The sequence below is a fragment of the Scyliorhinus canicula genome, chromosome 2 (genome assembly GCF_902713615.1).
Source record: "Scyliorhinus canicula chromosome 2, sScyCan1.1, whole genome shotgun sequence".
Taxonomy (NCBI): Eukaryota; Metazoa; Chordata; class Chondrichthyes; order Carcharhiniformes; family Scyliorhinidae; genus Scyliorhinus; species Scyliorhinus canicula.
The window spans coordinates 98,841,374-98,863,734 of NC_052147.1; the positions used below are offsets into that span (position 1 = coordinate 98,841,374).

The window sequence follows — 22,361 nt, forward strand, 5'->3', positions numbered from 1 at the left end:
TTGGGGTTTTCCTTGACCTACCTGCCAAAGATTTTTCATGCCCTCTCTCAGCTCTCCTAATCCCTTTCTTCAGTTCCCTCCTGGCTATCTTGTATCCCTCCAGCGCCATGTCTGAACCTTCTTTCTTCAGCCTTACACAAGTCTCCTTCTTCCTCTTAACAAGACATTCAACCTCTCTTGTCAACCATGGTTCCCTCACTCGACCATCTCTTCCCTGCCTGACAGGGACATACATATCAAAGACACGCAGTACCTGTTCCTTGAACAAGTTCCACATTTCACTTGTGTCCTTCCCTGACAGCCTATGTTCCCAACTTCTGCACTTCAATTCTTGTCTGAAAGCATTGTATTTACCCTTCCCCCAATTGTAAACCGTGCCCTGTTGCACGCACCTATCCCTCTCCATAACTAAAGTGAAAGTCACAGAATTGTGGTCACTACCTCCAAAATGCTCCCCCACTAACAAATCTATCACCAAGTACTAAATCCAATATGGCCTCCCCTCTGGTCGGACAGTCTACATACTGTGTTAGAAAAGCTTCCTGGACACACTGCACAAACACTACCCCATCCAAACTATTTGATCTAAAGAGTTTCCACTCAATGTTGGGAAGTTGAAGTCACCCATGACTACTACCCTGTGACTTCTGCACCTTTCCTAAATCTGTTTCCCAATCTGTTCCTCCACATCTCTGCTGCTATTGGGGTGCCTATAGAAAACTCCCAACAAGATGGCTGCTCCTTTCCGATTTCTGACTTCAACCCATATTACCTCAGTAGGCAGATCCCCCTCGATCTGCCTTTCTGCAGCTGTTATACTATTTCTAATTAAGAATGCCCCCCCCCCCCCACCTCTTTTACCATCCTCCCGAATGTTAATTAGAGAATGCATCACAGCTGCAGAAAAGGAGGTAGTCGAGGAGGGATTGTCTGATGAGTCAGTATGGGTGGAAATCAGAAACAAGAAAGGAGCAGTCACTTTATTGGGAGTTTTCTATAGACCCCCCAACAGCAGCAGAGAGATGGAGGAACAGATTGGGCGGCAGATCTTGGAACGGTGCATAAGTAACAGAGTTGTCATGGGTGATTTCAGCTATGAACCTGGAACTATGAACAGTGCAAATGGTTTGGATGGCGCAGATTTTGTCAGGTGTGTCCAGGAAGGGTTCCTGACTCAATATGTAGATAGGCCGACTAGAGGGGAGACCGTATTGGATTTGTGATTCGCAACGAACCAGGCTAGGTGTCAGATGTCGCGGGGGGGAAGGAATAGAGCATTTTGGTGACAGTGATCACAACTCCTTGACCTTTGCCACAGTCATGGAGAGGGATAGGAACAGCCAGTATAGGAAGGTATTTCATTGGGGGAGGGGAAGTTATACTGCTATTAGACAGGGGCTGAGGTGCATAAATGGGAACAGATGTTCTCAGGAAATGCACAACAGTAATGTGGGGGTTGTTAAGGAGCACTTGATGCGAGTGCTGGATAGTTTTGTCCCTCTGAGACAAGTAACGAATGGTAAGGTGAAGAAGCCTTGGATGACAAGAGAAGTGGAGCTTCTAGTCAGAGGAAGAAGGAAGCTTACGCAAGGTTGAGGAAGCAAGGATCTGGCATGGCTCTAGAGGGTTACAAGGTAGCCAGGAAGGAACTCAAAAATGGACTAGGAGAGCTAGAAAGAGGGCATGAAAAATCCCTGGCAGGAAGGGTTAGGGAAAACTCCAAGGCGTTCTACACATGTGAGAAATAAGAGGATGATCAGAGTGAGAGTAGGGCCGAACATGGATAGTGGAGGGAATAGGCTCGAACAGGTTGATATAAGAAGGAGGATGTGCTGGAAATTTTGAAAAGCATCAGGATAGATAAGTCCACTGGACCAGAAGGGATATACCCAAGGTTACTATGGGAAGCGAGGGAGGAGATTGCTACGCCGTTGAAGCTGATCTTTCCGTCCTCACTCTCCACTGGAGTAGTACCGGATGTTTGGAGGGAAGTGAATGTTGTTCCCCTGTTCAAGAAAGGGAAATAGGGAAATCCCTGGGATTACAGACCAGTCAGTCTTATGTCTGTGGTGAGCAAAATACTGAAAAGGATTCTGAGAGATAGGATTTATGATTATTTAGAAAAACATAGTTTGAATAAAGATAGTCAGCATGGATTTGTGAGGGGCAGGTCATGCCTCACAAACCTCATTGAATTCTTTGAGGATGTGACGAGACATATTGATGAAGGTCGGGGCAGTGGATGTGGTGTATATGGATTTCAGTATGGCATTTGATAAGGTTCCCCATGGTAGGCTCTTCAGAAAGTAGGTGGCATGCGATACAGGAAAATTTGGCTGTCTGGATACAGAATTGGCTGGCCGAAAGAAGATAGCAAGTGGTAGTGGGTGGAAAGTATTCCGCTTTGAGGTCAGTGACCAGTGGTATCCCGCAGGGATCTGTTCTGGGACCTTTGCTCTGTGTGGTTTTATAAATGACTTGGATGAGGAAGTGGCAAGGTGGGTTAGTAAGTTTGCCGATGACACACAGGTTTGGTGGAGTTGTAGATAGTGTCGAGGGCTGTAGCAGGTTACAACAGGACATTGACAGGATGCAGAGCTGTGCTGAGAAGTGGCAGATGGAGTTCAACCTCGATAAATGTGAAGTGATTCATTTTGGAAGGTCGAATTTAAATGCTGAATGCAGGGTTAAAGGCAGGATTCTTGGAAGTATGGAGGAACAGAGGGATCTTGGGGTCCATGCATATAGATCCCTCAAAGTTGCCACCCAGGCTGATAGGGTTGTTAAGAAGGCATATGGCGTGTTGGCTTTCATAAACAGGGGGATTGAGTTTAAGAGCCGGGAGGTTTTGCTGCAGCTTTATAAACCCTGGTTTGACCACACTTGAAAATATTATGTCTAGTTCTGGTTGCCTCATTATAAGAAGGATGTAGATGCTTTGGAGTGGGTGCAGAGGAGATTTACCAGGATGCTGTCTGGACTGGAGGGCGTGTCTTATGAAGAAAGGTTGAGGGAGCTAGGGCTCTTCTCACTGGAACGAAGAAGGAAGAGAGGTGACATGATAGAGATGTACAAGGTGATGAGAGGCATGGATAGAGTGGATAGCCTGAGACTTTTCACAGAGCGGAAATGGCTGTCACGAGGGGACATAATTTTAAGGTGATTGGAGGAAGGTATAGGGAGATGTCAGAGGTAGGTTCTTTACACAGAGTGGTGGGTGCATGGAATGCACTGCCAGCGGGGGGTGGAGTCAGAGTCATTAAGGACATTTAAGCGACTCTTGGACAGGCACATGGACAGCAGTAAATTGAGGGTATAGGTTAGGTTGATCTTACATTAGGATAAATGGTTGGCACAACATAGTGGGCCGAGGGCCTGTACTGTTCTATGAGCATTCCAGTTTCTGAAGATTAGAATTTAACCAAAAGGCTAAGAATGTCTCCATGTAGTGAATTTTTCCTTCAGTTGCATCAAACATCGATCCATGTTAGCTGAACATGGGGAGAAAAAAAGCGCGACTACAGTGAATGGATAACAACTACATGGAATGGATAACATGAGGAGGATTTGGAACAGCGGCTTTAAAATGGACATTTTGATTCCAATACTTACTGAGAAATCTGCAACATGTGATAATACTGTTGAATTCAATGGCAAAACCTCAGAGGAATTTTGTTGCTCAGTTGCTACCCAGCAGCCACTTCGGGCTGAATGAAGGTGTGTTTGGTGATCAGAGTGTGGAGGAGGTATGGAAATTATGCAGAGGGATTCAGATCATTTTTGGAGGTGGTGCAGTAAGGAAGAATCCTGGCACACAAGCAATTCTGGAAAAGCACTTAGCTGGAAAAGCACTTAGCTGCTCCATCTGGCAGCTCTCTCTCCTTCAGCTACCCAATTTTGATTGCGCTGGGAAAGCCGGCCTGTGGCCTTTAAAATCCAAATGGTTGTTCAAATCTGAGGCATGCAGGCAGGTGCATTAACATGTCAATCACTAATCTGATTCCTGAGAGCAGGTTGCTTGCCACTGTTCTACACAGCATCAATGAGGTGTGTTTGTGATAGGCTGGAGTAGGATTCCAACTATTTAAAAGTTATCCGTTGGCAGTTCGGAGGAGTTAAAATTGCCCTCTTTCTCTCTTACAGATGCCCCGACCATTGGTGACTTGATTCTTACAGGTTCTATGTAGATAACATTCTAACTCAATACCAACTTTCACAATTGCAGTCATGTCAGTAGAACTATAGCTTACCTGCAGTCATATTTGGTGTTGATGCTACTGACATAATGGTTGTTCTTGAATTAACAGTATTGGTTGAGGCAGCAGTGCGCGTGGTAGAGGAGCTGGGGGAGAGCACTGGATTTAATATCGTCTTGAGTCCTGAAGCATTTACAGAGATCACAGCAACTACAGTCGTTAATGTACCTTTTACTGGAGTTTTAACTGTTCTCGTAGATTCAGCACTCTCTTCCGAAAGTCTCTTTGTTGCCAGCACTGAAGAAGATTGTGCCCCTAATGCATCTATAATCTTTGAGCTCTTTGATTTGGGGGGGGTTACTGAAACAATCAAGCCATTGCTTTGTGACTGACCAGCTAGAACAGGGATGACACTTGGAGCAGCTGTAATAACCATTACTGTCGACGAGAGAGAAGTACTGATTGGTGAAGTCTTGCTGATTGGTGGTAATGTAAACAACGAAGTACCACCCTGCTGCTCACTAAGCATGGTTGCAATGACCTGAAGCAGGACGTTGACCTTTTTTAAAGCTCCAACTTTATTTATTACAAGATGAGTGTAGCTATCGGGTACAGCATGAATCCCTGCAACAAGGAAGGTGCAGAAGAATTAAAATATAACCAGATACTGATCATTTGTTTAATGAACAGCACAGAATACTGACAAGACAACAGTAAATTGTAATCAGATTCATGGGTAGGGTTTTTAGCTTTTCCTCTCCCAATTCTCTCCCCTTGGCCTGGATTCTCCACTCTGGAGCTAAAGGGTGCAATTTAACCCCAGCGTTGCGTCTTGCACGGATCTGGGCAAGCCCGGTAAATAGCGGGAAAGGCCAAAATCAAGATTCGCGTCGGGTGCAAATCAGTTTTGCAATTCACCCGGCATAATCTCGCCCAAATATGGAGAGTATATCATTAACCCTCATTTGCATTTAATTCAATGTCATAAGCGAGATTGAAGTTGAATGCAACGGTCGCCGGAGAATTATCCGGCTCCCCAGAGAGAAACATGTGGGGCATCGTTAGTGATCATTTTCAAAAATGTGAAGCTGGAGCAATGGCTGCTGATGGGAAGTGAGGAGGTGAGTAGCCCTTTCCATTTTCCGACATGTAGCTCAAGGATACCGGTGCTACTGGCCTAGTGTTTTGGGGATGGGGGACCCTCAGGGGGTTGGGCTTTGTCAGGGGCCTGAAGCGCTCCAGGTCGGGGGTCGCCCCGGGCAAGGAGAAGGGGCTGTGTGGTCTGCGAGGCCTTCAAGCCATCTTAATATTGTGGAGACCCATATCAGGGGAACAATGGCTGGTTTGTCTGTTCTACCAAACACTTCCAGTACACAGCCCTGCTCTGGCTTCTATATTGAAAGTCCATTTACGCCCTTTGACTGTGAGCTTCCCGGCTGAGGGCTATTACAAATGAGGAATGGCCTTGTAATTGTGAGAGCACTTCACAGCTGGTGGTTTTATTTTGTTGCTTGCTCCTGCTGGTGGCTGCAAATGCCTGGAGGCTGCTGTTGCTGTTTCCTTCATTTTCTGTAGCTGGACACCTGGGTCCTGCAGCACCAGGCTCTGGAGGGGGGGGCGGGGGGGGGGGGGGGGGGGATGAGAGAATGATCCAGAAGTTAATCCAGTTTGAAGCAAAGATGCTATTGGGTCCTGGTAAGCAACAATGATCCAAATGGGCCAACTGATGACGCCGTTGAAGAAATGCTTTCGCAGATTGCTTACGCTTTTGTGCTGATGTGTGCTACATGTAACCCATCACCGCGGCTAAATACACTGGATGTCAAGGATTGTTCAACTGCACCTTGAGCGCAGTGGAATTGTAGATGCCAGGATTTTGTTCCGGTGTGAAATTGAGCCGTGTGGGAGGTTTTGCTCCTGGACGGAGAATTGCACTGATACGTGGAACAAGAAACACATTGATGGACAGATCATTTCTACAACAATCTCCTGGACATGATAACACACTCTCAGACTTCTCAGTTTCTAATGATGAACCTGCAAGGGGTGATACTGTGTGTTTTGTTTGTATGTGAAAATTAACTGTTATATATTTGTATTGGTAACAATATGGAATGGTGATGTTTCCTTGTTGTTTAATGATAAGTGTGCTATGTGGAATGTTACGTAGTTGATTTTCAAATCTTCGTTACTGTTGACCATTTAATAAACAAAGTGCTACTCGAGGGCACACGGGCCATGTCTCAGAGGATGATTAGTGCATTGCATTTCAAACAAACTTTGATGCCTGCATTGTGAGCCTGAACTCTAGGGGCATTAGCACCATAAAGGCAGCTGCCAACAATCAAACACTAAAGAGCAGGACTTTTGCACGATGGATCTTCTCGAAACTGAAGGGCGCATATGTGAATTAGGAGAGGGTACCTGAGCATGGCTTCCCTAATGTTCCTGGCAGAGGTCTGGAGTCTAGGTGCTCCTGATGTGGCCAAGAGTGAGTGTGCAGTGCAAGGTTTGCAAGCACAACTGGCTCGCTGGATGACACGCTAAGAGAAGGTGGGACACGCAAGGGTGGGAGAGGCATGGCAAATTAGAGGGTCTCGGGATGGAAGCCCTAAGTGATTGTCGGTCTATCTCATTCTCCAATTCCTTGCAGATTAAAAAAATGGTTGTTGGTGCCAGTCCCGCAGTGACTACCCTTGCCAGGTGCCAGGAAGGACATGCGGCCTCGTCTGAGGAGGAGGCGGAACTGGAGAACGAGCTCAGGTAAGAGCCGATGGAGGAGTAAGAAGATGGAGAACAGACAAGGATCCGACATGCGGGAGGCCTTCATCCTCAACAGATTCTCATAGGACAAGGTTGTCCATCAACTCAACATCCTCCTCACCCTGAACACCTGTACCACCCTCCAGGGGTTTGTGTAACTTCACCACTCCAGGGTGATGGGCCTATGTCAGCACCGTCAGCGGGTCAATATACGGGCAGTAGAGTGATGATAACTCGCTGGGAGGAAAGCTCTGGTGCTCAGTTTCTGAAAAAGTCTGACCCCTGTCTTTCTGCTGGCAACACGCTCACACCCATCCTCTGAATAGAGTATGCATTGGGGACGTTTGATCTTGGACCGCTGTACCTAGGGAGCTGGGGTGCAGGCATGCACGCTGTAAAAATAAATGTGACAGAGGCTTCACGTGTTTCAGGTGTAACATGTTTTCAGTTGGTATTTGACATTTCTATCACCCCTAGCTAGATTATGAACACCCCTTTGCGCACTCGATGCTCCCCAATCTTCTTGATCTTTCATGGTCTATTGCGATGTGTAGGTGTGCCCCAGGATGCACATCAGAGGTGGAGGCAGCCTACTGCTTTCCATGCCCTGTGGCCTTTCTTGTCCTGGCAGGCATCCTCTGGAGGGCCTGGAGGAGGGCCCCACCGAACTTACCAGACTCACAGGCTTTGCCATGCCACCCTGGTCTGCCCATTGCTCTCGTGATGCGCCAGTGTCAGCAGGGATTCAGAAGAACAGGCGACCGCCATAGTCTCCTTGATGGCACCTCCAGGGGTTCCTCCTCCCCGATGGTGCCCACAGGGCCCTGGGATGCCCATGGGACAGAGAGGCAACTGGAGTGGGCTCCAGAGGCCTCGGATTCACCTGGCTTTGCCAGTCGTAGCAGCTCCTATTGTCTGAACCATGGTGTCGATGCCCTCAAGTCGTGCTCCTGAGAGACTTGGCCATGTGAAGTGCCTCAGCAATGTCCACCTGCATCTGGGACACGTCCATCAGTGACTGAGACATGATGTTGAGGCCCTCAGCCATTGTCGTCACAGACTGAGCCACACCTTGGGCACCATCACTTGGTGACACTGTGTTCCAGACTTTCAATTGCGGTCGCCAACCAAGCAGCGTTTTGTTCGGGGGAACAGGATGCCAGGTTCTTATTCACAGCGTTAAGAAGCCTTGCCAGGTCAGCATCAACAAGCGAGTAGCATGTCCGCACACTGCCATGTTGTGTGTTGACTGGGAGCGAGTGGTGAGGGAGCGTTTAAAAGCAGCTCCCCCTTGATAGCGGTAAGACGCTGAGGTGCGAGTCAAGCAATCAGACGGGCAAGACAGCCGTAATGACGAGAAGCTCGTGGGCCATTATTTTTGACACTAAGTACCATTGAATACGGGCCATGATCTCGCCAACGCAGCCTGCGAGAAAACACCCCGCTAAATGACACTTAGAGTGTGATTCAACAAAACAATTCTAAGTACTCTCACCTGCAGAGAATCACTCCTGGTGCTAGGAGTGGTGCCCGGGTGTTGTACCTCTCCTTCATCATGCAAATTTATACATTTAAAAAAAAATTCTGAGTACCCAATTCAATTTTCCAATTAAGGGACAATTTAGCGGTGCCAATCACCTACCCTGCACCTTTGGGTTGTGGGGGCGAAACCCACGCAAACACGGGAAGATGTGCAATCTCCACACGGACAGTGACGCAGGGCCGGGCTCGAACCTGGACGCCAGTGCCGTGAGGCAGTAGTGCTAACCACTGCACACAGTGCTGCCCGCAAATTTATACCGGAGGGAGATCTCGCCAATTCCATTGGAATCCCCAGTATCGGCTGTTATTTGAGGTGAGCGGCCTGATACAGAGGACCCCCTCCCCAACACCACGGGAATAACAGGTCACACCTCCCCCACCACAGCATGCAAGCATGAGGGTGACCCGACCACTGCACCCCCCCCCCCCCAACCCCATTTTCTCTTACACTTCCCGAACATCTGCTGCCTCAGTCAGAAGTACTTAAAGAAGCAGCTGTCACTAGTGTAGAGGTTTCCTCAAAAAGCACAGTTTCACTTCAAAGGACTTCAAATCTTCTTGACAGAATTGAAATGTAATCTTTGGAAATTCACATAGCAATGCATTGCATACCTAGTATCGGTCAGTTTATTACTTAAAAGACAGGTGCTTGATGGATTGTTGTTCTATCATCCCTGCGCACTTGAATGGCTCTCAAGTACTCTGCTTTGATGCCTAACCACATGTTTAGAAACACTCTTGCTACGACTGACATTTCCTTACACATCAGAAGCAGCTGAGTGCTTTCACTTCCTCTTTTTTAATAGCAGAAGCACTGATGAAGGGGGAGTGGGGTGGCGAAAATTGGTGGGGAGATTGGCACACCCTCTTGTATGCATGCTGTGTGTGTGTGTGTTTGGGGAGGGTTCACATCATGTGTGCGTTTGGGGAGAGTTCTACCTGTTATTCCCGTGATCGGTAGAAGGGAAGAGTCCTACTTTTCAGCAAGGGGTTGAGGAAGGATTGCATTATGGGCTAGAGAGGAGGGTTCTTCTGATGGACATTGGGGGGCATCTTAGTTATGCACTGACCTACTTGACCCACCACATCAGGACCACACTGAAACAACTGCCACCAAAGCCCACCCAGAGGAATTTCCCGTGTGTGTGTGTGGTGTGTGTGTGTGTGGGTGGGGGGGGGGTGGGGGGGGGGGGGGGGGGGGGGGGGGGGGGGGCTTGAGCTTCCATCCCTTTAATCAATGGATGCCAATCACTGATTTTCATTCTCCCGCCAACGTTGGTTTGCGTTGCTGAGAAGCGGCGGGGGATTGGAGCATCGCAATGGGGGAACGGGTTTGGAGCCCACGGAAATCAACAATACCGGTGTCAGACGATGGAGAATCAACCCCTCTTCTCAATCGCTGAAGCATGCTGAGTTCAGGTTCATGGTGCCTATCACGTTGAATATCAAAGCCAGGCCTGACATTACTCAATGCCTAAACAATACAACATCCTATTCCAGCAGCAAAATAAAAACTATTCAAATTAATGCTTTTTAAAATACAGGAGTGCTCTCCCATCCTCTCAAGTAAGCCTTCAGCCTGCTTTATGCCAATTGTGGTTTCATCTTGTGCCATTATCAATGACCACACCTCTACAAGTCTAGATCTTCACCCTCCCTCTGTTGATTGGCAAGCTCTGACCCAATCCACCATCGAGGTTTGATCCCATGCCTCAATCTTCCTCCAGACTGCCTACCTTCAGCTGTTGATCCCCAACTGCTAGCTATCAGAATCATAGAATCCCTACAGTGCAGAAGGAAGCCATTCGGTCCATCGTGTCTGCACTAACCCTTCAAAAGAGCACTCTACCCACGTCCACTCCCCATTCACCCCTCCCTATACCCATAACCCAAACTACACAACCCTGGAAACTGAGGGGCAATTTAGCATGGCCAATCTACCTAACCAGCACATCTTTGGACCGTGGGAGGAAACTGGGGCACCCGGAGGAAACCCAAGCAGACACGGGGAGAACATGCAAACTCCACACAGACAGTCATCCAAGGCCGGAATCAAACTTGGGTCTCTGGCACTGTGAGGTAGCAATGCTAACCACTGTGCAACCGTTTCTCTCAGACAGTTGGCCAGTTCGATCAGGTACCGGGTGAAAAGCAGGAAAAAAATGGGAACAAAATCCTGCCATTGTTTCTTCAGGCTTTCCATCTTATCCTCTACTACCATACTCTCTCACTGTAAATACTGAAGTCTTATCTAAGAGGAAAACCAATTCCTGCCCGCCTTAGCCAAAGGACAGCACCCCAACCAAGGTGAGCTAACTCAACACAATATGAACCTATGTTTATGATTCTGTTCAGTTCAGTGTCGCACTGAGCCATTCATGGAAGTAAGCATGCGTCTGCCACTAAAAAAACAAGGTCCAGATAAACAACGGCAGCACTTTTTTCATAATCTAATTTCCAACGTTTTGCTGTTCCAAATGATGTAGGGGCTTTCCACAGTAACTTCACTGAAGCCTACTTGTGACAGTAAGCGATTATTATTATATTATTATTATTATTAACCTGGACTTTTCAGGAACTGGAAAAGGGAGAAAAAATATGTAGCACTGCTTCTAGTGGTGCAGCGTCGACTAATTTGTATTCCCAGGGGTTGGTAACTGTGCAGTGCCCTTCACTGGTATCTATGAGGAATGCCATGATGACTGCACTGCTAATAGCCCACACTCTGCCCGCCCCCAGAGAATTGACAAAAGTCTATGTAGTTTGGTTTCATGCAAAAAAAATTATTTCCCTTAACTTCTCCCTCCAACTTATGAGTTCAATAAAACATGGCTATCTAATAATTGACCATCACAATGTGTTCCACCTGTCATTAGGTCCTTGCGTCACAAACTGGCATCATAACTGCATATAATCTTTTTCAGTGCAGTTGGCCAACTGTTAATCCAAGGATGCTGATCCCTACATTAACTCACATTTCTGTTGGCGTAATGAGATTTCTCATTCAAGCCTCTCTCTTTTTAACCTACATCTTTTTTTTGTGTATCCTTCTTACCTGTGGCTTTAACAGAAGTAGCAACAGTATTTTGGGAGACTTCGCTGTCAATGAGTGTAGTGAAAGACATTGAATCCTTTGAGGCAAATTGAGCTGGGGTTGAAGAGACTGTTGTGCTTAAGAAAGGCTTCTCGAGTGATTCAGTGGACTTCATTTTCCCTGTAAGGTTCGCAATCACCCTGTTGATTGTGTGAAGTGCCCCAACCTGACCTAGCGTCAGCTTTGTCTCACCAGTTCATTTCCATTGACCTAATCAAAGAAATAACCGACAAAGAATGGAGTCATACGGGGAAAACATCGTTCCAACAATCCTCAAAAGGTCCATCATGGAAAATAAATTCTGCTAACAGAAACTCTTTTATATCAAAAAGGTTTGGTATAATTTAATATTTAACTTGATTTATATTTGGGTTTATATAAATTAATAATACTCAAGCTACTTGCACTCAGGTACAACAGCATAAGGCATCATGTGAATTACATAACATTCCTGTTCCTTCTTTCTACATACCTGGATCATGCCACTTTTGTAAGAAGTGGTTACTGTAGCATTGGATACTAGCTTTTCCTTGCTAGCCTTTTGGAAGCCTGAATGAAAGGTGGTTAGCTCATTTTTTTCCTTTTCTATGGCCGATAGGTGTTGCTTTTGGTGCAATCAGTCGTGTTTCTGTAAGCTTGCGTCCAGAGATCTTTTGAATGGACGCAGTGTGTACTGACATTTTGCCATCTTTCTCTATGGTGCCGGGTTGAGTAATTCTCACCAAGGAGCTATAAATCGGTACGCCTCCAGGTGAAAGGTCTTGGCATTTTCCATAATTTGACATGATCTCAACAAGGAAGTTGCCTAGTGAGTATTTTCTCTGAGGTCCCCTTATTGGCGGTGTGACATGCAATGACTTTAAGGATATTTGCACGCTCTGCTTCCCAATTACAATTTGAAATGATCTCAATCAGGTTTGGGTGTATTCTTGGACTCCGCTGATGTCTGTGGCTCTGCTGAAGGAAGTTCGGCAATTTCTTTTTGTGGACTGTCACACTGAACGGTTGAGTCCATCTCCTCTGTCGTCTTTGATATGCACATCTCAGCAGGATTCGGTGATGTCAAGTTGCTGTCATAATCTTCATAGTCCAGCACTAGACAAGCCAACAAAGTGACTGCTTTGAGTTTTGAATTATGAGGCTCAGGTCCATACACATAACATACTCTTATAGAGGCCATTTCCTGCAGACTTATTTTAGGTTAACTACTAGTGTTAACAGACTCTCTCCAAAGATGTGCAGGTTTAGGTGGATGCCATGATAAATTGCCCTTAGTGTCCAAAATTGCCCTTAGTGTTGGGTGGGGTTACTGGGATAGGGTGAGGTGTTGACCTTGGGTAGGGCTGCTCTTTCCAGGAGCGGTGCAGACTCGATGGGCCAAATGGCCTCCTTCTGCACTGTAAATTCTATGGTTCTCTCATGATTTATAAAAATGCCTTCACTAGTCACATTCAAATGAACAACACAAAACCACCATGACGATGTTAGAAGTTCAATGAGTGAACCATCTTCCCTCAATTCTTTCCGGGAAATGGGTGCAGTAAAATTGCATTCCATGCCCTATTGCTGTACAAGACATTTAAAGAGGATGTTCAACCAAGTGAATAGAAGGGCTGAGGGGATGATAATAATAGCACAGAGGGAGAGCATTTAGCTCATCAAACCATGCTGTTCTCCATAGAACAATCCAGTCAATTTCATTTCACTAAGTTGGTCCATAAGTTTATTTCCCTCAAATGCTCATTCAATTTATTTTGAAATCTATGGTTAACCTCCCACCCTCTCAGACAATGAGTTCCAGGACAATTACCACTCTTTATAGTAAAAAAAAGTTCTTTCTCACATCCCCCCTGCAAGCTCTGCCTAAAACCTTAAATCTGTGTCCATGGTCCTTGTGTCATCAGCTCATGGGAACAGTTTGTCCTCCTCTACCTTATCTAACTAAACCTGCCATAATTTGTAAAACGTTTTCAAATCTTCCCCAAATCTCCTTTGTTCCAAGAGCAACCACCCTAGCTTCTCCAACCTAACATTGTAGCTAAAATCCCTCATCCCTTGAATCATCTGGTAAGACTTCCACATTCTTTCTACAGAGTGGTGACCTGGTATGGATACAATACTCTAGTTGGGGCCCAACCAGAGCTTCTTAAAGAATCATCATACTTCTCTGCTATAGTACGCAATACCTCAATTTAAAAAGTCCAAGATTCCATATGCTTTCCTAACTACTCTCTTAATATGTTATGGCACCTTCAAGAATCTGTGAATACAAATCCAATGTCTCTCTGTGCCTGTTCGCTAATTAGAACTGTGCCGTCTGCCAATATACATCACATCCCAATTTCCTGTATTGAATTCCATCTACCACCTGAGTGCCTATTCTGCTAGCCCTATATCCTGCTGCAGTCAACTTCTCTCATCCTCACGGTTTGCCTTACCTTCAAGTTTAGTATCCGAGGCAAATTTGGAATGTTATACTCGTGAAAGACAAGTATATTTGACTCAACAATAAAGACAGCCATACCTACAGTTGGTATTTAGTGATCAACTTCCATACAACGGTCAATTATGCCAGTGACATAAGTTATGGGAGACACTTTCTCCCAGTGTCCTGCGTGGATTTCCCTCCGGGTGCTCCGGTTTCCTCCCACAGTCCAAGATGTGCAGGTTAGGAGGACTGGCCCTGCTAAATGCCCCTTAGGGTCAAAACGGTTAGACAGGGTGACTGAGTTGCGGGGATAGGATGGAGGTGTGGGTTTAATTAGGGCACTCTTTCCAAGGGCCAGTGCTGACTCGATGGGCCGAACGGCCCTCCTTCTAGACTGTAGCATTCTATGATTCATTCTATGAGAACCGTGGCTCATTTTCCTCCACTCCCCGAGTCAAAAGGGGAGTGGGAGCAGAAAACAAATCATGGTATAGCCCCACAAGCAATTGGTCTTGGAACCTTATTGACCAAATGGCATATGACTCAGTACAACACTAGATGAACGGGTGACATATTGGCCCATGGAAAACACTAATCCTAAATTCGGATGTGTCCTGATTTAAGTCCAAAATGGGTATGGTGTCATGGTTATGTTACTGCTAAATCACAACATCGGCTTTGAATGCCTTTGTCCCCATTAACATCATTACTCAATCCCAACTTAAGTACGTTTCCTGGCAAACCCCTCATCCTAGCTCCATAAAGCTCAAGGGACAGACTTCAACGTCTTCGGCAGAAAACTGGTTTAAAACCATACATTGCCAGATCTGACTGCACCAGTCAGGCTAGAAGGTCCTGCTCTCGTTAAAACTGTTCACTATTTAAACATCACCCAGGAATACAAAGATAATCACTGGCTTCTCTTCACTACAAACAATCTTCTTCTCTCCCTTGCCTCCTTCACCATTGCTGAAACAATTGCAAAGTAGATTGCGGACATCCATTCAACTGCCTCTGTTGCTTTCCTCCTCCTGTCCCTAGCCCATTGGACCAGACTTCCCCAATGTCCCTCTAGCCCAGAGCTCACATCTTTCTTTGGAGTCTATCCCATTTCCTGCCTTGCTCCCTAAACTCATATTGCCCACAAGGCCCACCTCTTACTCCCTCAATCCTTTTCTGACAAAGCTGTTTGTAACCCAACTTCCCTTCTACTATCCAGTATTATTAATGGTTCCCTCTACTCAGGCACTATTCCACTCCACTTCAAATCTTCTGCGGTCTTCAACTTGCTTCTCAAATAAGCCACCTTGAGACCTCGATTCCTTTAAAGTAATCCCACCGCCGCATCATCTCAAATCTCGCTTTCCTCCCCAAAGTCCTTGAACGTGGCTACCATCTTCCCAAATCCATGCAAATTTTATTCCACAATTACACACTGAATGTCTTCAATCAGGTTTCCGGCCCAGGCACAGTATTGAAATGGGTCCTCAAAGTCGCAAGTTACATTCTTTCCGACTGTGTTAAAACAATCCCATCTCATCTTCTTGACCTATCTAAGCCTTTGACACAATTGAACAAACCACGCTCCTCGAAAACCTAGTTTCCATTGTCTAGCTGGGTAGAATTGCCCTTGCTGGCTCCATTCCCATCTGTTGAACTGGTACCAGAAATCCAACTCCCATGGCTTCTTTTCCCATTCCCACACCATGATCTCTGGAGTTCATCAAGAATTTTGCACACCTCCTTCCTATTTCCAAGATGGCGCTGGAGCGAGGCGACTTCTTGCAAGCTGTGCCCAGCATACCCTCTAATTCCATCTTTTACTCTCGTTCTATGCTTCTAAAACTAACATTATATTCTGCAGTCTCTCCTTCCTTCTCTATGTACGGTATGCATTGTTTGTACAGCATGCAAGAAACAATACTTTTCACTGTATACCAATACATGTGACACTAATAAATCAAATCAAAATCTATTTCTCAGCTAAATGCTGCCCTGCAGCAACAGCATCAAAAACAGCGTTTGGTTCCCACATGTACATTGACAATATCCACCTCTAGATTTGACTATTCTAATGCACTATTTGCTAGCCTCTTGCTTTGAATTATTTTTTCCTGGGAGATGCATCTCTCATGATGTACATCTCTCCCCAAACCTTCCACGCCGGACTCCAGCAGTGGGTAAATTGGATGTTAGGTTATCTAACACATGGAGTAGAACTCAAAATCACCTGATACTGCACATGTACAGGATTCACCCCCAACCCGAGTTGTGTACATATTCCTGATCATAACATAGCAGGAAGGATAAACACTAGTTGATCCTCCAAGTTATGTACATTAGTACACATAACCTATCAGCTGCTTCCCTGGGTTCAAGTGGGGGGCTCAAGTGACTGCAATTCATGAAACCCAACTCTCAGACATTTTCTTCCAGCAATCTTAAATTCTCTATTTCATTTCCATTTACTAGGATTTAGCATACAATATTTATACCAGTTCTGTAATATGTACAAAGATCCTTACCCTCTCTGGAACTGGAGTCAACTGCATTCCTTCAACTTGCATGGGTCAACTGTTTCTTTGTTATTCACCTTACTGTGTGGACTGTTTTCCTACAAACAGAAAAGGTGCTGCTGAATAAACTCTTGGGAACTAAGCAGAATTATCTAATGACAAGGATGATGACATGATTTATAAGCTAAAGCCTAAGGACAAAGAAACGTGGGATAGATAAAGCACACTAATTTGAAACATTCATGTCCCAATGCAAATATACAGTAAATAAGACCTCCATCCACATTTGTCACTGGACTAATAATCCAGAGGCCAATGTTCGGGCAGAAAGGCTTCAAATCCGACCATGGCAGATGGTGAAATTTAAATTCAATCAATAAAATCTAGAATTAGGGCAACACGGTGGCGCAGTGGTAGCACTGCTGCTTCACGGTGTCGAGGTCCCAAGTTCAATCCCGGCCCTGGGTCACTGTCCATGTGGAGTTTGCACGTTCCCCCCCGTGTTTGTGTGGGTTTCGCCTACACCACTCAAAAGATGTGCAGGTTAGATGGATTGGCCACACTAAATTGGCCCTTAATTGGAAAAATGAATTGGGTACTCTAAATTGATATTAAAAAAAGGAAAAAATATCTAGAATTGAAAGCTAATCTCAATAATGGTGACCATGTAACCATCATCAATTGTTGTAAAACCCCATCCGGTTCACTGATGTCCTTTAAGGAAATAAATCTGCCATCCTGGTTTAGCACAGGGCTAAAGAGCTGGCCTTTGAAAGCAGACCAAGGCAGGCCAGCAGCACGGTTCAATTCCCGTAGCAGCCTCCCCGAACAGGCGCTGGAATGTGGCAACCAGGGGCTTTTCACAGTAACTTCATTTGAAGCCTACTTGTGACAATAAGCGATTTTCATTTCATTTCAGTCTGGCCTACAAGTGATTCCTGATTCACAGGAATGCGGTCGATTCTTAAATGCCCTCTTGAAATGGCCTCATTAAGCCATGCAGTTCAAGCGATGGGCACCAAATTCTGGCCTTGTCAGCAACACTACGCATCCCATGAAAGTATTTTTAAAATCTTTCTAACTGTTCCAATCGGTTAGTCTATTTTGCCATGTTCCTAATATGGTATCATTGATGAAGAAGTTGGATATTTTAAAAATTACATGCCTTTCTTATTCTCCATAGTCTTTGAATAGCTCCCACATATACTTCTAACAGTTTCAGTTGTGGCCTTAGTAGTAGCACTCTCTTAAGCTCAACGCACTCCAAGCCAAGCCAATACTTGTTACTGCACTGAGGGAGTGTGCTGCACGTTCAAGATGCCGGGCAAGATTTTCCATTTCCTGACACCGATTTTGTTATCGGCAATCGGGCAGAGAATCCATTTTTTGCGATGGAATTGGGCGGCGCCTGTTTGATGCAGGTTTTCATGGCCTCCGGTCCCCTCCAAATGGTATCATCGCGGTGCGCACTGCATGCTGTTGGGAAGGCCTCAGGAAGTCACCTGAAGACCCGCCCCCGATGGGCCGAGTTCACAACGAAGTGGGGGACGTGTGGTCCCAGCCATGTGGTAACCTGGCGTGGCGGCTGGAGACTGTGTCCAGCGCCTCCACAGTGGGCGGCAGCCGTGCTACAGGCCAGAGGGGGTCTTCTGCAGAGGATGGTCTTCTGCAGAGGATGGGGGGGGGGGGTTGTGGAGGTGAAGGGGGTATCCAGGGTGGTACTATCTGGCAGTTGGGTCCGCGCACGGCAGCGCCATGTTGTACTGGCGGTGACCACTGCAGATCGTCGCTGTGCGCATGTGCGGCCACGGACCTGGGTATTCGCCGGACGTTTAGTTTGTGGAGGCCAGGCGTTTTATGTGGCGGGGCTGCTAGCCACTCACGGTCGCAGCATCGGTGAGGGGGCGGCACAGTTTTATCCACGAATCCTCTGCACTTACCTCAGAATCGGAGAATCCTCCCCATAACCTTTTGATGAGATTTAAACTTCTCAGGTGGATGTAAAGATCGGTGGCATCATTTCAAAGAGTAGGAGAGCTTAAATCCCTCAACCCGCGCCTGAAAACAGACTATATGGCCATCAGCCATTACTGCATGTGAAAGTTTCCTGTGTTAGAATTAGTTGCCTTGTTTCCCAAAAACAGTGCTACACTTCAAATCACTTGTTGGCTACAAAGTGCTTTGGGATGTCCTGAGATGAAAAACGTGCCGTATAAAACCAGTATTACTTTCTTTCCACCTCTCCTCGACTCCGCTTTGCCAATCATATTTTCTTTCTGCCTATCCCTCTGAATTCTTCTCATTATCCTCACTCTTTCAGTATTGGGAACCATAGAATTCCTACAGCGCAGGAGGCCATTTGAACCATCAAGTCTGCACCAACCCTCGGAAAAATCACCCTACTAGCCTACTCCCCTGACCTGTCCCCGTAACCACACCTAACCTTGGATACTAAGGGGCAATATAGCATGCAAATCCACGTAACTTGCACAATGCTCCTGAACTGTGGGAGCAAATCGGAGCACCTCAGAGGAAACCCACACAGATACAGGGAGAATGTGGCAGACTCCACACAGTCAACCAAGGCTGGATTTGAACCCAGGGTCCCAGGTGCTGTGAGGCAGCAGTGCGGACCACTGTGCCGCCCTTACATTCCAAGGCTTCCCTTCTTGCCCTTTGTTTGTCTTTCTCTCCTCCTCACCCGAAACCCATCTGTTCACTCTCAAATTTTCCTTATTCATTCTCCTTTTGTGAAGTTTCTCATGTTTGCTCACAGTTCTTCACATCTTCTATTCTCTGTGCGCACCTTTCACCCGCATCTCATACTTTCTTTCTATAAATTTCTTCTAATGCTCTTCTTCTAATTTCAGATGTGGAGATGCCGACGTTGGACTGGGGTGGGCACAGTAAGAAGTCTTACAACACCAGGTTAAAGTCCAACAGGTTTGTATCAAATCACTAGCTTTCGTGAGCACAGGCGAGTCTCTAATCTTAGAGAATTGAGGGGCAGACTCGAGGGCTGGGGCAGAAAAGAAGAGCCTGTGCCCCTGGTTGAAAGGGAACAGGAAGATTAAAACTCGGGGACGAATCTCTGGCTCGGCTGAACTGTCACCTGGCCCATATAATTCATCTGCTGCCGTCATCATTGGTTAAGGTAAATTGAACATGGTGGGTTTCCAGCCCTCTACTGGGACATGGCTGAGCCTTGCTAAAACTGAGACACATGGAGTTGAAGGCAATGTCAGTCTATTTCCAGGTGGTCAACCAGTATACGGAATTGCCCAATCTAAAATGAATGCAACCAGCCTGCAGCTCTCTTTCTCCATCTATATACGGCAAGCCTCAGCACATGTTCATTGCTGATGTGGCTACATAAGGCAAGCGCCAGCATCCCAAGAGCCACCACTATCTCATGCTCACTGTGGCTGAGGTGGATACATGTTGGGACACCCAAGCAATGTGAAAGGAGGAAGAGGTTAGAGGACAGCAGACAGAGACTATGGTTATCAAGACCAATCATACATCTACAACAGACATACAATGGAAAGGTGCACTATTTTCTTTCTGATTAGAAATAAAACAAAATTAATTCATAGGGTTTGCAAGTTTTTTATCTAATTGAAATTCAGACACTAAAACATTCTTCCCATCCATTAATGGACAGGAAACAGATACTGCTGCAGCAGCAACCTGAAGGTGGTAACAAAACGCCCAATATCACCCTACCTCACTTGCAGTTAACGACAGAAAAACCAAGTAATGCAATGGCATTCATCTTTCTACATCACTGGTGTTCGACCCTATAGAGGATGATGTGCTTGACCCAGCTTAGTTGTGGATCCGTCTGGGTCCAAACCCAAATGCAAGACGCTGTTGCAGGAAAGAGTCAAAACATGTCAGGTTGACTTTTGTCCGTGACTGCAGGCGTTGGCAGCCTGGTTGGGCAGTGGGAGGTGGCTCAATGCAGCCACGTGGGTGGGCCATGTGGCCCCGGTGCCGTAGGGGAAGCATAGCACGTCAGCTGGAGTGGCTTCGCTGGTCAAAGTGGGTTAATAGCCGTGAGGACAAGAGTTGATTCTTGACAGTGTTGAAATCTGCAGCTGGGCCCAGTCCCACGGTTGGCCCTTCTTTAAACGATTGATGGAGGGGGGCTAACAGGGTCGCCAAGTTTGGGGGATGAATTTTCCATAGTAATTTATCAGTCCCATGTAGAACGAAGCACCGTTGATCTTCCGGAATGGAGGTCCTGCCTAATGGCGCTTACCTTGTCCTCTATTCGGTGCAGGCCATGGCGGTCTACGTGTTATCTTATAAGGTTACCTCCGCAGCATGGAAAACACATTTCTCCCAGCGTAGGTGATCTCTGGCTGCTTCAAAACGTCAGACAAACCTTGGTCAGAGGACCCCATAATTAATATGTCATCCAGGTTAACTGCTACCAGCAGGATATTTTCGACCACACGCTGGAAAATCACACAGGAGGAGGAAATCCCAAAAGACAAACTGGTGTATTCATACAGTCCCCTATGGGTATTCACCATCACAAATTTCCGGGGCCTGGATCCGAGCCAGCTGGAGATATTCGTGGGCTCTTGTCCAATTTTGTATAAAGGTGCAAACTGTCACTGAGCTTCGCGTACAAATCCTCAATGTGGGGTAACAGGAATCCATTGGACACAGCAGTTCCACCGGCATCTTTAATAATCGCTGGCAACAGGCGCACGGAGCCAAGCGATCTAGTTCCACATCTACTTTTGGCCTCAAGGCGTGCAGGATGGGCAGACTCAATAAAGTGGTTTTTGTGCCGATGGGTTGTGCCTGATCTTGGCCTGCTGCCCCTTTGATGATTGCTCAGGCCTTCCTTGAATACATCTGGAATTTCACCAGGACACACTCTGATCCGTATGGGCACAGTCGAGGTGGAGGTGCTGCAGCCAGTCACAACCCAGCAAGCTTGGACCCGCCCCTGCATACCACTACAAATGGTAGATTCACCGACTGTTGCCCATAGATAACCAGCACCTCCAAGGTACCAGCAAGGGACAATAGCCCCATCTGTGTACCTCGCCAGCCTGGCGTCTGTGTCATGCAGAACCAAATGCTGGATCACAGACTGAATTTGGTTGAACTTTCGCCGACTGACCACCGGAGACTGCCGCCCAGGTATCCAACACCACATGGGGTGCCCGTTTACCTGTATGATGACATGGATCGGAGCCACTCATGGTGCTGCTTATGCAATGTCGCTGATGGTACTGGACATCTACCTCGTCCAAATAGTAAGCCCGGTCTTGGGAGGGGGGGGTCGTACCTGGTGGGATGGAAGGGGTGCGCTCTCACATGGGCATTTTTTGCCTCAGTCCCAACAGCTGCAGTGGGCCCGTGACCGGATTTGGGGTCTTCCTGGTTGGAGAAGCTGCGCCCCAGTTTTCTGATCCTCTGCGTGCGGTTGTCTGCCTCCTTGCGTTACCGCCCCAAGGTCGGGCACAGCTCGTCGGGCATGGAATGGTTGTCTGCCACTTGATATCGGGTGCCCTAAGTTTAGGACTGCCATTTCCTGGAGCTCCTGGACTCCCTGTTCTGCGCCTTCACGGGAGATGGCTGTCTCCACTGCTCGCTGTAAATCCAAGTGGGTTTCCGCTGGGAGCTTCAATTGCGTTGCTGCATCGCAAACTAAACAGCATAAGGTTTGGTTCAGTGTAGTTGCGAACCCGCAATATTCAGCGAGTTTTCAGCAGCGAAGAATTCTGCTTGATTTGGGGTGGCGGTGTGGAAAACGAAAACAGCAGACAATTATCGGTGGTTTGTGTCAAAATGTTCCC

General features: G+C 46.7%; 1 protein-coding gene across 1 annotated transcript in view; it reads right to left on the reverse strand.

The window, feature by feature from the left end:
- LOC119962263 (MAX gene-associated protein-like) overlaps positions 1–22,361 on the reverse strand; it is a 151,952-nt gene that overhangs the window by 52,578 nt on the left and 77,013 nt on the right. The window contains 6 exon segments of the mRNA XM_038790254.1: positions 4,251–4,820; positions 11,557–11,791; positions 12,168–12,407; positions 12,409–12,510; positions 12,512–12,690; positions 20,930–21,002. Coding sequence (XP_038646182.1) covers positions 4,251–4,820; positions 11,557–11,791; positions 12,168–12,407; positions 12,409–12,510; positions 12,512–12,690; positions 20,930–21,002 — 1,399 coding nt within the window.